Source organism: Hyperolius riggenbachi, chromosome 11, assembly GCF_040937935.1.
Source record: "Hyperolius riggenbachi isolate aHypRig1 chromosome 11, aHypRig1.pri, whole genome shotgun sequence".
NCBI classification, from domain to species: domain Eukaryota; kingdom Metazoa; phylum Chordata; class Amphibia; order Anura; family Hyperoliidae; genus Hyperolius; species Hyperolius riggenbachi.
In genome coordinates this window covers 55261789-55275101 of record NC_090656.1, presented here as the reverse complement: position 1 = coordinate 55275101, position 13313 = coordinate 55261789, and the positions used below count along the sequence as shown (strand labels likewise).

The 13313-nt window shown below is 49.8% G+C and overlaps 1 protein-coding gene across 1 annotated transcript in view; it reads left to right on the top strand.

The window, feature by feature from the left end:
• The window catches only part of LOC137538840 (uncharacterized), a gene marked incomplete at both ends in the record, with an annotated part of 1614 nt that extends 1556 nt beyond the window's left edge, over positions 1-58 (top strand). Inside the window, one exon of the mRNA XM_068261211.1 lies at positions 1-58. This exon is cut by the window's left edge and continues 1556 nt beyond it. Coding sequence (XP_068117312.1) covers positions 1-58 — 58 coding nt within the window.
• Positions 59-13313: the final 13255 nt, after the last annotated feature.

Below are 13313 nucleotides of genomic sequence, written 5' to 3'. Positions count from 1 at the left end.
ATCTTCTTCTTCTTCTTCTTCTTCTTCTTCTTCTTCTTCTTCTTCATCTTCATCTTCTTCTTCATCTTCTTCTTCATCTTCATCTTCATCTTCATCTTCATCTTCTTCTTCATCTTCATCTTCATCTTCTTCTTCATCTTCATCTTCATCTTCTTCTTCATCTTCATCTTCATCTTCATCTTCTTCATCTTCATCTTCTCCTTCTCCTTCTTTTTCAATATCGTCTTCTTCTTCTTCACGTATTTCTCTTTTCAATTTTTTTTTTTAAAGAAATGCAGCTATTTTTGAGCGTAACAAATAGCTGGTGGGCGCACGCATGTTGGAAGCGCCATTGTATGTGCTCCCTGGCAGTGGAAACACAAAGACAGCAGGAGGTAAATTCAGCAGCAGGAGGAGGAGGATGAGTGTGTGGCAGCAGGCAGTCAATGAGGCAGGCAGCTCGCCGTGACATAATAGCCCTGGTACCTAGCGGTGATACCAGGGCTGTAAATAAACACAACAGGAGGTCCCAGACAGCGGTCGTGCAGCCCACATTGTGTCCAATACACAACTGGGACAACACAGTTTTCAACCCGGGCACCTCAGAAAAATTAAACCTTTTTTTTTTTTAATGGTTTGTTTGGTTTTGGTTTTGCAACCAATATAGCTATTGTTTGACGTAATAGCTGGTGGCAGAGTGGCAGCAGAAGAAGGTAATTCTGTGTACCCTGGCAGTGGGAAACACAGACAGACAGCAGCAGCAGGAGGAGGAATGGAGGAGTAGGCGAGCAGCTATTGTTTGACGTAATAGCTGGTGGCAGAGTGGCAGCAGAAGGTAAATCATCTGTGTAGCCTGGCAGTGGGAAACACAGACAGACAGCAGCAGCAGCAGGAGGAGGTATGGAGGAGCAGTGTGAGTGTGGCAGCAGGTAGGCAGCGTGACATAATAGCCCTGGTACCTAGCGGTGATACCAGGGCTGTAAATAAACACAACAGGAGGTCCCAGACAGCGGTCGTGCAGCCCACATTGTGTCCAATACACAACTGGGACAACACAGTTTTCAACCCGGGCACCTCAGAAAAATTAAACCTTTTTTTTTTTTTATGGTTTTTTGGTTTTTGGTTTTACAACCAATATAGCTATTGTTTGACGTAATAGCTGGTGGCAGAGTGGCAGCAGAAGAAGGTAATTCTGTGTACCCTGGCAGTGGGAAACACAGACAGACAGCAGCAGCAGGAGGAGGAATGGAGGAGTAGGCGAGCAGCTATTGTTTGACGTAATAGCTGGTGGCAGAGTGGCAGCAGAAGGTAAATCATCTGTGTACCCTGGCAGTGGGAAACACAGACAGACAGCAGCAGCAGCAGCAGCAGGAGGAGGTATGGAGGAGCAGTGTGAGTGTGGCAGCAGGTAGGCAGCGTGACATAATAGCCCTTGTACCTAGCGGTGATACCAGGGCTGTAAATAAACACAACAGGAGGTCCCAGACAGCGGTCGTGCAGCCCACATTGTGTCCAATACACAACTGGGACAACACAGTTTTCAACCCGGGCACCTCAGAAAAATTAAACCTTTTTTTTTTTTAATGGTTTGTTTGGTTTTGGTTTTGCAACCAATATAGCTATTGTTTGACGTAATAGCTGGTGGCAGAGTGGCAGCAGAAGAAGGTAATTCTGTGTACCCTGGCAGTGGGAAACACAGACAGACAGCAGCAGCAGCAGCAGGAGGAGGTATGGAGGAGTAGGCGAGCAGCTATTGTTTGACGTAATAGCTGGTGGCAGAGTGGCAGCAGAAGGTAAATCATCTGTGTACCCTGGCAGTGGGAAACACAGACAGACAGCAGCAGCGGCAGGAGGAGGTATGGAGGTGCAGTGTGAGTGTGGCAGCAGGTAGGCAGCGTGACATAATAGCCCTGGTACCTAGCGGTGATACCAGGGCTGTAAATAAACACAACAGGAGGTCCCAGACAGCGGTCGTGCAGCCCACATTGTGTCCAATACACAACTGGGACAACACAGTTTTCAACCCGGGCACCTCAGAAAAATTAAACCTTTTTTTTTTTTTAATGGTTTGTTTGGTTTTGGTTTTGCAACCAATATAGCTATTGTTTGACGTAATAGCTGGTGGCAGAGTGGCAGCAGAAGAAGGTAATTCTGTGTACCCTGGCAGTGGGAAACACAGACAGACAGCAGCAGCAGGAGGAGGAATGGAGGAGTAGGCGAGCAGCTATTGTTTGACGTAATAGCTGGTGGCAGAGTGGCAGCAGAAGGTAAATCATCTGTGTACCCTGGCAGTGGGAAACACAGACAGCAGCAGCAGCAGGAGGAGGTATGGAGGAGCAGTGTGAGTGTGGCAGCAGGTAGGCAGCGTGACATAATAGCCCTGGTACCTAGCGGTGATACCAGGGCTGTAAATAAACACAACAGGAGGTCCCAGACAGCGGTCGTGCAGCCCACATTGTGTCCAATACACAACTGGGACAACACAGTTTTCAACCCGGGCACCTCAGAAAAATTAAACCTTTTTTTATTTTTTATGGTTTTTTGGTTTTTGGTTTTACAACCAATATAGCTATTGTTTGACGTAATAGCTGGTGGCAGAGTGGCAGCAGAAGAAGGTAATTCTGTGTACCCTGGCAGTGGGAAACACAGACAGACAGCAGAAGGGCAGTACACAGCAGCCCACTGTAGGTGTAAAATGTGTGGCTGCAGGCGACGTAATAGTCAAAGTGTACCAGGCTGGCTTAGTGAGCAGGAGCCAGGAGGTGGTAAAGGGTGGTAAGGCACATTAACGATGGTTCCGGCAGCCAGTTCATGTCCCCCTCTCGCCGACAACAGGGGCCAGGAACTCGCCTTCCACCCACGCCTGGTTCATCTTGAGAAACGTCAGTCTGTCCACAGACTTGTGAGACAGACGTGAGCGTTTCTCGGTGACCACGCCACCAGCTGCACTGAAGCAGCGCTCGGACAGCACGCTGGAAGGGGGGCAGGACAGCACTTCCAGGGCGTACTGCGCCAGCTCGCTCCAGATCTCCATGCGCTTGACCCAATACTCCATGGGATCAACAGGGGCATCGCTGTCAAGCCCGCTGTACGACCCCATGTAGTCAGCCACCATGCGGGTCAGGCGCTGGCTGTGACCGGAGGAGGATGCTGCTGCATGCATCTCCTCTCTAGTCACTGCTGCCGGAGCCTCTACAGTCCTGTAGAGCTCGTGGCTGAGAGACAGCAGGTCTGTGGGGCGCTTGCTGCTGCTGGATGCAGGCACCTGCTGCTGCCTCTGTGCTGGCTGCTGGACAGTGGGGGTGGAAGGCTGGGGGAAGGCTTCCTCCAAGCGCTCAACAAGGGCCTGCTGCAAGCTCCTTATTTGTTGCGCTGGGTCTCCTCCTGCAGGCGGCAGGAACTGGCTCAACTTCCCCTTGAGGCGTGGGTCCAACATCATGCTGATCCAGATGTCCTCCCTCTGCTTCATCTGGATCACCCTGGGGTCCCTGCGCAGGCACGTCAGCATGTGCGCTGCCATTGGGAAGAGGCGGGCCACGTCTGCTGGCACATCGACGTCAGTGCTGTCCTCATCCTCCTCCTCTGCCGCCTCATCCTCTCTCCACCCCCGCACCAACTCAGCTGCGCTGTGCTGATCCCCCTCATCAGCAGCCAGGTCAGGGACCTCCACCAAGTCCTCCTCCTCCTCCCCCTCAGAGGTGGACTGCGCAGCTGGTTGCCGCTCCTGCTGGTCCAAGGCTGCCGCTCCCTGTTCCAGCAAAGCATCGAGGGCCCTGTTCAGCAGAGAAACCAGGGGCACCCACTCGCAGACCATAGCATGGTCCCTGCTCACCATGTTTGTGGCCTGCAGAAAGGGAGCCAGCACAAAGCACACCTGCTGCATGTGCCTCCAGTCATCATCGGGGACGATGGACGGGATGTTGCTGGTCTTGTCCCTTCTCTGAGCGGCGGAAACAGTGGCCAGGGCAAGGTACTGTTTGACAGCGCGCTTCTGTTCAACTAGACGCTCCAACATCGCCAGGGTGGAGTTCCAGCGAGTCGGAACGTCAAGGATCAGCCGATGGCGTGGCAGATCCAGCTCCTTTTGCACGTCTTCCAGGCTCGCACAGGCTGCAGCCGAGCGCCGGAAGTGACGCACAACATTCCTTGCCATTTCCAGCAGTTCGCCCATCCCCTGGTAGGTGCGCAGGAACTTCTGCACCACCAGGTTCAGCACGTGGGCAAGACAGGGGATGTGGGTCAGGTTTCCCCTGTCTATTGCGGCAACCAGATTGGCCCCATTGTCGGCCACCACCTCTCCGACTCTGAGGCCTCTGGGGGTCAGCCAAATCCTCTCCTGCTCCTGGAGTTTGGCCAACACATGGGTTGCCGTCAGCTTGGTCTTCCCAAGGCTGACCAAGTGCAGCAGCGCTTGGCAGTGGCGGGCCTTCACGCTGCTGCTGAGGCGGGGGGTTTGGCCAGGTGTGCCGGAGGATGGCAGAGGATCGGAGGAACCTGCTGCAGTTCCCCTGACCCTGCGGGGTGGCACCACCCACTGTGTTGCTGCTGCTGCTGTGCCCGCTGCTGCTCTCCCATCCTCACCCCCTTCCACCAAGCTGACCCAGTGGACAGTGAAGGACAGGTAGCGGCCTGTCCCGAAGCGGCTGCTCCAGGAGTCCATGGTGACGTGGACCCTTTCACCAACCGCGTGCTCCAGCCCTCGCTCCACATTGGCCATCACAAAGCGGTGCAGTGCAGGAATGGCCTTGCGGGCAAAGAAGTGTCTGCTGGGGAGCTGCCAGTCTGGGGCTGCGCAAGCAAGCAGCGCACGAATGTCGCTCCCCTCCTGCACGAGCGTGTACGGCAGGAGTTGGGAGCACATGGCCCGTGCCAGCAAGCCGTTCAGCTGCCGCACGCGACGGCTGCTGGGAGGCAGAGCCCTAACCACCCCCTGGAAGGACTCGCTCAAAAGGCTCTGGCGTGGCCTTTTGCTGACACGGGAATCAGCAGACACAGCAGAGGAGGCCACTGAGGACTGGCTGCCAGAACAGGCCTCAGTGTCGGCGGCAGGAGTTGCAGAGGGGGGAGGAGCAGTGCGTTTCCGCACTCCTGCTGGTGCTGCTGGAGGAGCAGGAGGGCGGGTGGCTGCTGTTGCTGCTGCTGCTGCTGAAGGCTGTGCAGTGATGGGTGTGGTGCCACTGCCAGCACCAGATGCCTTCAGCCTCTGGAACTCCTCATGCTGGTGGAAATGTTTAGCCGCAAGGTGGTTGATGAGCGAGCTGGTGCAGAACTTTAAGGGGTCTGCACCTCTGCTCAACTTCCGCTGACAGTGGTTGCAAGTGGCGTACTTGCTGTACACAGTGGGCATGGTGAAATATCGCCAGATTGGTGACTTAAACATCCCCCTACGGCATGGAAGCGCTGCTGCCTGTCTCCCTGTGGTGGTTGGGGGGGGGGGGCTTGGGTGCGGCTGGTGGTGGTACTGGCAGATGCTGCTGCTGCTGCTGCTGAGCCTGAGACACCAGCAGGCTGTGGGACCTGCCTACTGCTGCTGCCAATGCTTGCAATGATGCGCCTCCTTGCAAGGCCCACAAGAGCATCCTCCTCCTCCTCCTCAGAGCTGCTGAGGACGACATCCCCTGGAGGTGGTGGCACCCAGTCTCTGTCTGTCACCGGGTCATCATCATCCTCCCCCTCCTGAAACATGTCCTGCTGGGATGAGGACCCCCCAAACTCCTCTCCTGATTCATGGATGGGCTGCTTGACTGTCGCCACAGTCTTGCTGTCCAATCCCTCATCCCCCAAAGTGCCCATCAGCATCTCCTCCTCAAAATCGCCAACAACAGCAGACAATTGACTCATGATGCCTGGGGTCAAAAGACTGCTGAATGACAGGTCGCCAACTGACGGTGAACTGGCCTCCTCCCCAGGCCCTGCTGGGCGGCTGCTGCGAACAGGGGTGGTGGTGGTGGTGGTGAGGGTGGAGGCCTCGGATGCAGAGCTGATGGCGGGCTGCTCATCCTCCGTCATGAGTTGCACCACAGTGTCTGCATCCTTTTCCTCAATGGGACGTTTCCGACCCGGCTGGAGGAAAATGGGAGCAGGTGCTACACGCTGCTGCTGCTGTGTCTCTGCAGCGTGAGTTGCAGATGCTCCTGCTGGGCGGCGCCCAAGGCGTCCACGGCCAGTGGCTATGGGAGGAATGTTAGCCACTGACGCTGCTGCTGCGGAACTGTGCATGGTGGCGCGCCCGCGGCCGCGGCTTGCCACAATGCTGCTCCCTCTCCTCCTGATTCCCTTGCTGCCCTTGCCCTTGCCCAAACCGCGCTGGCTGCCACTTCCAGACATCTTCAATGTTTTGGGCGTATAGACAAAAGTTTTTTAAAAGGGCGGGTGAAAAGTGGGGTACTTTAATGGAGTGGGTTGGTTGGTGAGGTGACTGAGTGAGTGTCCCCTACTACAGTAGGTAAGTAGTAACAGTCAGGAAGTACAACTAGCAGTTACAATAATCAGTAGTAATCACAAGTAAATTTAGTGTGTGTACACTCAGACAGTGAGTGCACGCACGCAGGAGCTAGTAGCCTATGAACACAGTGACTGAGTGTCCTAGACTCCTAGTACAGTAAGAGTAAGTAGTAACAGTAAGTAGAACTAACTAATTACAATAATCAATCAGCGATCAGAAGGAAATAGAGTGTGGGTGGTGTGTGTACACTCAGACAGTGAGTGCACGCACGCAGGAGCTAGTAGCCTATGGACAGTGACTGAGTGTCCTAGACTCCTAGTACAGTAAGAGTAAGTAGTAACAGTAAGTACAACTAACTAATTACGATAATCAATCAGCGATCAGAAGGAAATAGAGTGTGTGTTGTGTGTGTACACTCAGACAGTGAGTGCACGCACGCAGGAGCTAGTAGCCTATGAACAGTGACTGAGTGTCCTAGACTCCTAGTACAGCAAGAGTAATTAGTAACAGTAAGTAGAACTAACTAATTACAATAATCAATCAGCGATCAGAAGGAAATAGAGTGTGTGTTGTGTGTGTACACTCAGACAGTGAGTGCACGCACGCAGGAGCTAGTAGCCTATGAACACAGTGACTGAGTGTCCTAGACTCCTAGTACAGTAAGAGTAAGTAGTAACAGTAAGTAAGTAGAACTAACTAATTACGATAATCAATCAGCGATCAGAAGGAAATAGAGTGTGTGTTGTGTGTGTACACTCAGACAGTGAGTGCACGCACGCAGGAGCTAGTAGCCTATGGACAGTGACTGAGTGTCCTAGACTCCTAGTACAGTAAGAGTAAGTTGTAACAGTAAGTAGAACTAACTAATTACGATAATCAATCAGCGATCAGAAGGAAATAGAGTGTGTGTTGTGTGTGTACACTCAGACAGTGAGTGCAGTGCGCACACGCAGGAGCTAGTAGCCTATATGAACAGTGACAGTGAGTGTCCCTACGGGTACAGTAAGAGTAAGTAGTAAGTAAGTACAACTAACAATAATCTATCAGTAATCAGAAGGAAATAGAGTGTGTGTACACACAGACAGTGAGTGAGTGCACACACGCAGGAGCTAGCTAGTAGCCTATAAACAGTGACAGTCAGTGAGTGTCCTACTCCTAGTACAGTATAACTACAATACTATTAGTAAAGGACAGCAGAAATACTGGTATAGATGAGAGAAATAAACAGAGGACAGCTGCCCACAGAGGCAAGGCCCCCCTGAGGCCTAAACCTGTAAGCTTGCAGCAGCTGCCTGTCTCTAATGTAACACACAAGCTACTAACTAAAATACAATGTCTAACTAACTAACAACAATATAGGTGTGTATAGGAGGTGTATGTGAGCAAAAACGCTAGGTAAATGACCACAATAGAGCTCTTGCTAAGCCAAAGCACAAAGGAGCAACTCTCTCTCTGTACAAGTCTCAGGCAAGCACGGAGAAACGTAACATGGCGGCCGCTATTTATAGGGTAGGGGCTGGCCAGGGTCCCCCTCTGTGATTGGCTGCCGTCAGAGGGCCTGGGAGCCCTCTGATTGGCTCTAAGGACATCAATCTGGGCTATGACGCTATTCGAGCTCGGTACCGAGCTCGAATAGCGCCGGGTTGCTCGAATAGCTCGAATAGTGAATGGGCTATTCGAGTGTACTCGGATAGCCCATTCGAATAGCTCCAGCTATTCGGAGCTCGAATACCGAGCTCGAATAGCTGAAAAAGAGCTCGAATATTCGAGCTACTCGAATATTCGAGCTCTGCTGAGCACCACTACTTCAGACACTCCCACCCAGCTCTGCAGTAGAAAGTGCATTGAGAAATATTGGCCAATCAGAGAGGAACAGAGGTATGGTAGGGGAGGACAGGAGGGAAAGTGGCTTCAGCCAATCAGGCTGCATTAGTTAAGTCTGAGAGGAAGTAAAGAAGAAAAAAAAAAACAACATGCCCTGCAACTTCCTTTGTTCAGCAGATGTACCAAATAAGAGCCAGGGAAACTGGGGAATGATGCTTTATGGAGAAGAAAAATAAGAGTGATTTTTCAATTTTGGATTTCCTAGTTAGCATTTGTATTACTTGTTTTCTAGATAAAAATAAAGAATTGATTTTATGCCCGACAGTTACTCCTTTAAGTTACTCTGTAACTCCAACCCACTTCCACATCTGAGGGGTGCCAGGTGTTCTCCAACTATGCATTAGCAACCCAGCAAAAATTATGCCAAACTTCTAACCCCCTATTGCTCTGTGAATGAGGCTTCCATGCCATGAATGATGGCATTCAGCTCTGTTTCCAGTAAGTGGGGACTATTGGAAAGAATAGAGAATTGGTAGCCTAATCGTCCTGCAGGATAGTCCCATTGCTATACAGCACTACATTCAACAACTGAGTATTATGGGAAAGGATGAATAATTGACAGACATGATGGTTCAGTAGCTTTATCCACCTACATCAGGTATGTCAAACCCCTCCTACGAGGGCCGATATCCTCACACATTTTTGACACAGCTCAAAAGAATTGCTGGGTCTGAATCAGGAAAGGTGTGGTCCATCAGGTAGAACACTACCTGGCATGGATCTGGCCCTCCAGGCCTGGAGTTCGACACATGTGACCTACATGATAGACCCCTTACTACACAACTCTGTTTCCAAAAAGTGGGCATCATGGTAAAGAATACAGAGTTGTCAGCCATGACAGTTCAGTAGCTTTATCCTACTGCAGGGTAGTCCCCTCACTACACAACTCTTTTTGCAACAACTTGGATTATGGGAAAGAATACAGAATTGGTTGGCCTTGATGGTTCAGTAGCGTTATCCTGTTGCAGGATAGTTCCCTAACTACACAACTCTGTTTTCAATAAGTGGGAATGGAGTCAGAGAATGCCTATCTAACAGCCATGATGGTTCAGTGGTTTCATCCTCTTGCAGGATAGTCACCTTACTACACAACTCTGTTTCCAATAAGTGGGGATTATGGGAAAGGATACAGAATTGGCAGCCATAATGGTTCAGTAGCTTTATCTTCTTACACGATAGTCCCCCCACTACACAGCTCTGTTTCCAGTAAGTGGGGATTATAGGAAAGAATACAGAGTTGACAGCCATGATGGTTCAGTAGCTTTATCCTCCTGTAGGATAGTCCCTTCAGTACACAACGCTGTTTGCCAACAACAGATTATGTAAGAGAATTCAAATCTAGCAGCCATGATGGATCACTAGCTTTATCCTCCTGGGGATTATGGGAAAGAATACAGACTTGGCAGCCATAACTGCTTAGCACGGTTATTCTCCTGTGACTACTCCTTTCCATGGAGCCAATAGAAGAACTATAAGAAATAATTCATAAACTGGAATAAAAGGTTCAGGTCTCATTGTTATCTGGTAATGGTTTTTATTTGGGAATAATATCCAAGAAGCTGATGTTTCTGTGTCCATTATGAGAACTGTTTGCATTTGCTCTAAGTAACCCGATTCAAGTCTATTAGTCTGGTCAAAGTGAAAATAACAGGCTTTCCAGATGGCATATAGGATCTGGGGCATGGATGTAACTAGGTGGGGAGTAGCCACTGTGACTGAGGGAGGGGGGGGGGGGCAGAGGTGGGTGTGAGGGGGGGGGGGGGCAACTACTAACCTTCCCTTTCTCTGATACTCCAGATCAGGTGTTTTTTTGTGGCTACACATGTTATGGATGTGAAGATCCTGATGACCACACTTGTGTTATTAGCCTTGTAAGATAAACCCCAGGCTGTGAGGGTCACCAAGAAGAGGCAAATAAAGGTTTGTGGACATAAAGGGACCCCTTCAAAGTTTTGCTGGAGGGCCCCATGATTTGTAGTTACGCCCCTGATATGAGGTGTCCGAAGCGTGACAGGTAATAATGGTGCACAGCGCCAGGGGAATGATAATGGCGCCGCATAGACTTACATTATATAGCGCTATTTAGTGTTATAAGTGTTAAAAAATGGTGCAGGCAGTGTGCCTCACACTTCTAACGCTAAATAGCGTTATAAATCTTAAGAATATGCAGAGGGGGTCAGGAGAGGGGGGGGGGGGGGGGGCGCGGGGGGCGTTGGAGAGAGGCAGCGGACACTGGAGGAAATAGGCATCGGTGGAGGATATGTCCAATATGCAGACTTTGGCCTCAATTCACTAAGGTTATCTCCTGTCTTTAATAACTCTTCTAGAGTTGTTACTATGGTGATAAGGCATGTAGTATTCAGGAAACATTTTACCTCAGGCAAACCTAAGGTTAACTCTTCTGTCTTTAAGTTAACTCCTTTAATCCTTAAAATAACTCCAGAGTTAAAGACAGGCTGTTCATTAACTGCGTGTGAAAATAACTACAGAGGAGGTAACTTAACTACAGAGGAGGTAAATTAACTACAGAGGAGGTAAATTTAACTACAGAAGAGGTAACGTAAGGAATGAAGAGATAAGATAACTCTCTTACTGTGTGGAGGTAAGTTTTCTCTTGCCTTATTATCTCCAGCATGATCTTAGTGAATTGAGGCCATTACCTTGTCCTGGGCCTCCGATCGCTCCTTTACGCTGCTCCTTCACTTCTTCCGTTAGTTTGCTGTAGTCCTGGAGCCAGCCAATCACCATGTGGTTTCAGTCCCCGCATGATTGGCTGGCTGCAGGACTACAGCAAACAGACTAGGAAGTGAAGGAGCGGAGGGAAGGAGCGATCTCCAGCCGGGACAAGGTAATGTATGCATATTACACAGAGGTGCTAAATTCACTGCACATTGATTGCTGTGTTTGTTGTCCCCGTTTTATTGCCTGAAGCTGTGGGTCTGTTCCCACGAAACGCGTTGCAGATTTTGGGGTACTATTGAATAAATGTATTCGTTTGATTTGATGACAGACCTTGGTGTCTTATTATTGAGGGGAAGTCCACCACTTTCCCTCTCGGCAATTTTGAACAATTTTATATCAATTTTATTCTGCTGGCGCCTCTGATCACCTACCAGTATACTTGAGTCCACCCCAGGTGGAGGGGTGATTCTACCCCATTTTTTCTGATCTACAGAGAGCAACTTCTTAATCCTGAGTGAGGACAGGTCTAATCTCCTCACCTGCCTATACAGTGGTTGCCTGAGCGGTAACCCATGTTTGTGAGTATAACCATCTCACTTATTCATTTCCCTTCGTATCTTTGACATACTACACCATATTGGGCTCTCGATTTCTCTCTTTTCTATATTACACACATCCTCCCCCTATGCCTATTCTCTCCAGTGTCCCGCTGCCTCTCTCCCCCCAACCCCCGCTGCCTGTACTAGCACCCGTGCATTTTTTTATGGCGCACCGTTCTGCAATAAATGTATTTACATTAAACGGTAAATAGCGTTTTTGATACATTTATCAGCAGAACGGTGCGCCATTTTTCTCCCTGCGCCATTTTTAGATGGATGAAGAACCTTCCAGAAGAGACAAAAAAGACACAGGGCCCCTTGGAGCCCTGTATATTGTAGTTCTTTATAGCACCAGGTTAAGCAAGTGGGTTCAATATTCACCAACGTGGGTTGCAGTGCTAGAAACTAGGGATGCCCATTCAGACTCAGCGGACTTTGGTAATTTTGGCCCAATCACAGCACTACCAAGAATTGTACCAATTAGAGAATGCAGAATTGTTCCTGTGAAAATCAGATTTCTGCTGTAATTTTAGACCAATCACAAGACTTGGATACTACTGAGTCTTGTGATTAGCCTAAAATTACCACAAATTCGGAATTCCGTCAAAACAAAATTCCGTAACTGTTGCATGCCGGCGGAATTCCGCGTTCCGGCAGTACAATTTCAGTAATCTCATTTGAAACCTTGTTTTTGAAACGTCGTAGGCCATGGGACCTACTGGCTGTTCCACCGGTTATTTTTTTTTTTTGGAGCAGCAGGAATTGTCGTAGGCCATGGGACCTAGAGGTGGTTCCACGGCGGTCATCACAATTTTTGTTTGGAGCAGCAGGAGTTGTCGTAGGCAATGGGACCTAGAGATGGTTCCACGGCAGTCATCACAATTTTTGTTTGGAGCAGCAGGAATTGTCGTAGGCCATGGGACCTAGAGGTGGTTCCACGGCAGTCATAATCATTTTTTGTTTTTAAAGCAGCAGTAGTCGTTGGTCAAAAGCATAGGGTTAGTGATATTACGTCGGATTGCTGCAAAAACAGAATTTTTGGGATCTTAACATGCAAAAATATGCGATGGTAGTGATAGGCAGCAGAATTTGAGAGGGAGAGCCTTTGAGGCTTGAAAAACAGCACATTGTAATTTAGTCTAATCATCATCATGAATCAGTGAGAGGGGCCTTGTAATTATCACTGATCCATGACTCGTTCATTTTTATGAACGTTAGTATGTCCACATTGTCTGTGGACAGAAGGGTCCGTTGGTCGGTGACCACCCCACCTGCAGCACTAAATACTCGCTCAGAAAGAGCACTGGCAGCGGGGCATGCTAGAACCTCCAGTGCATACTGAGTGAGTTCAGGCCAGCCGCCAGGTATCCAGTTGTTTTGTCCAATAGTCCATGGGGTCATCATTACTCTCCGTATTGTCTGGAGCACTGGCCGACCCCAAGTAATCATTCACCATACGGGCCAGCCGCTGGCGGTGACCACTTTGTCCGCTGGTGGTGCTGCTGCTAGAAGGAGTATCTTGCATTGGCTGATAAAATTCCCTCAACATACTCAGCAGGTTCACAGATTGGCTATTGGTGCTGCTGCTGGGAGTGGGACCACCAGACCTTTGCTGAGTATGATGAGGCTTGGTAGCTTGGGCCCAGGATTAGTGTTGGGCGAACAGTGTTCGCCACTGTTCGGGTTCTGCAGAACATCACCCTGTTCGGGTGATGTTCGAGTTC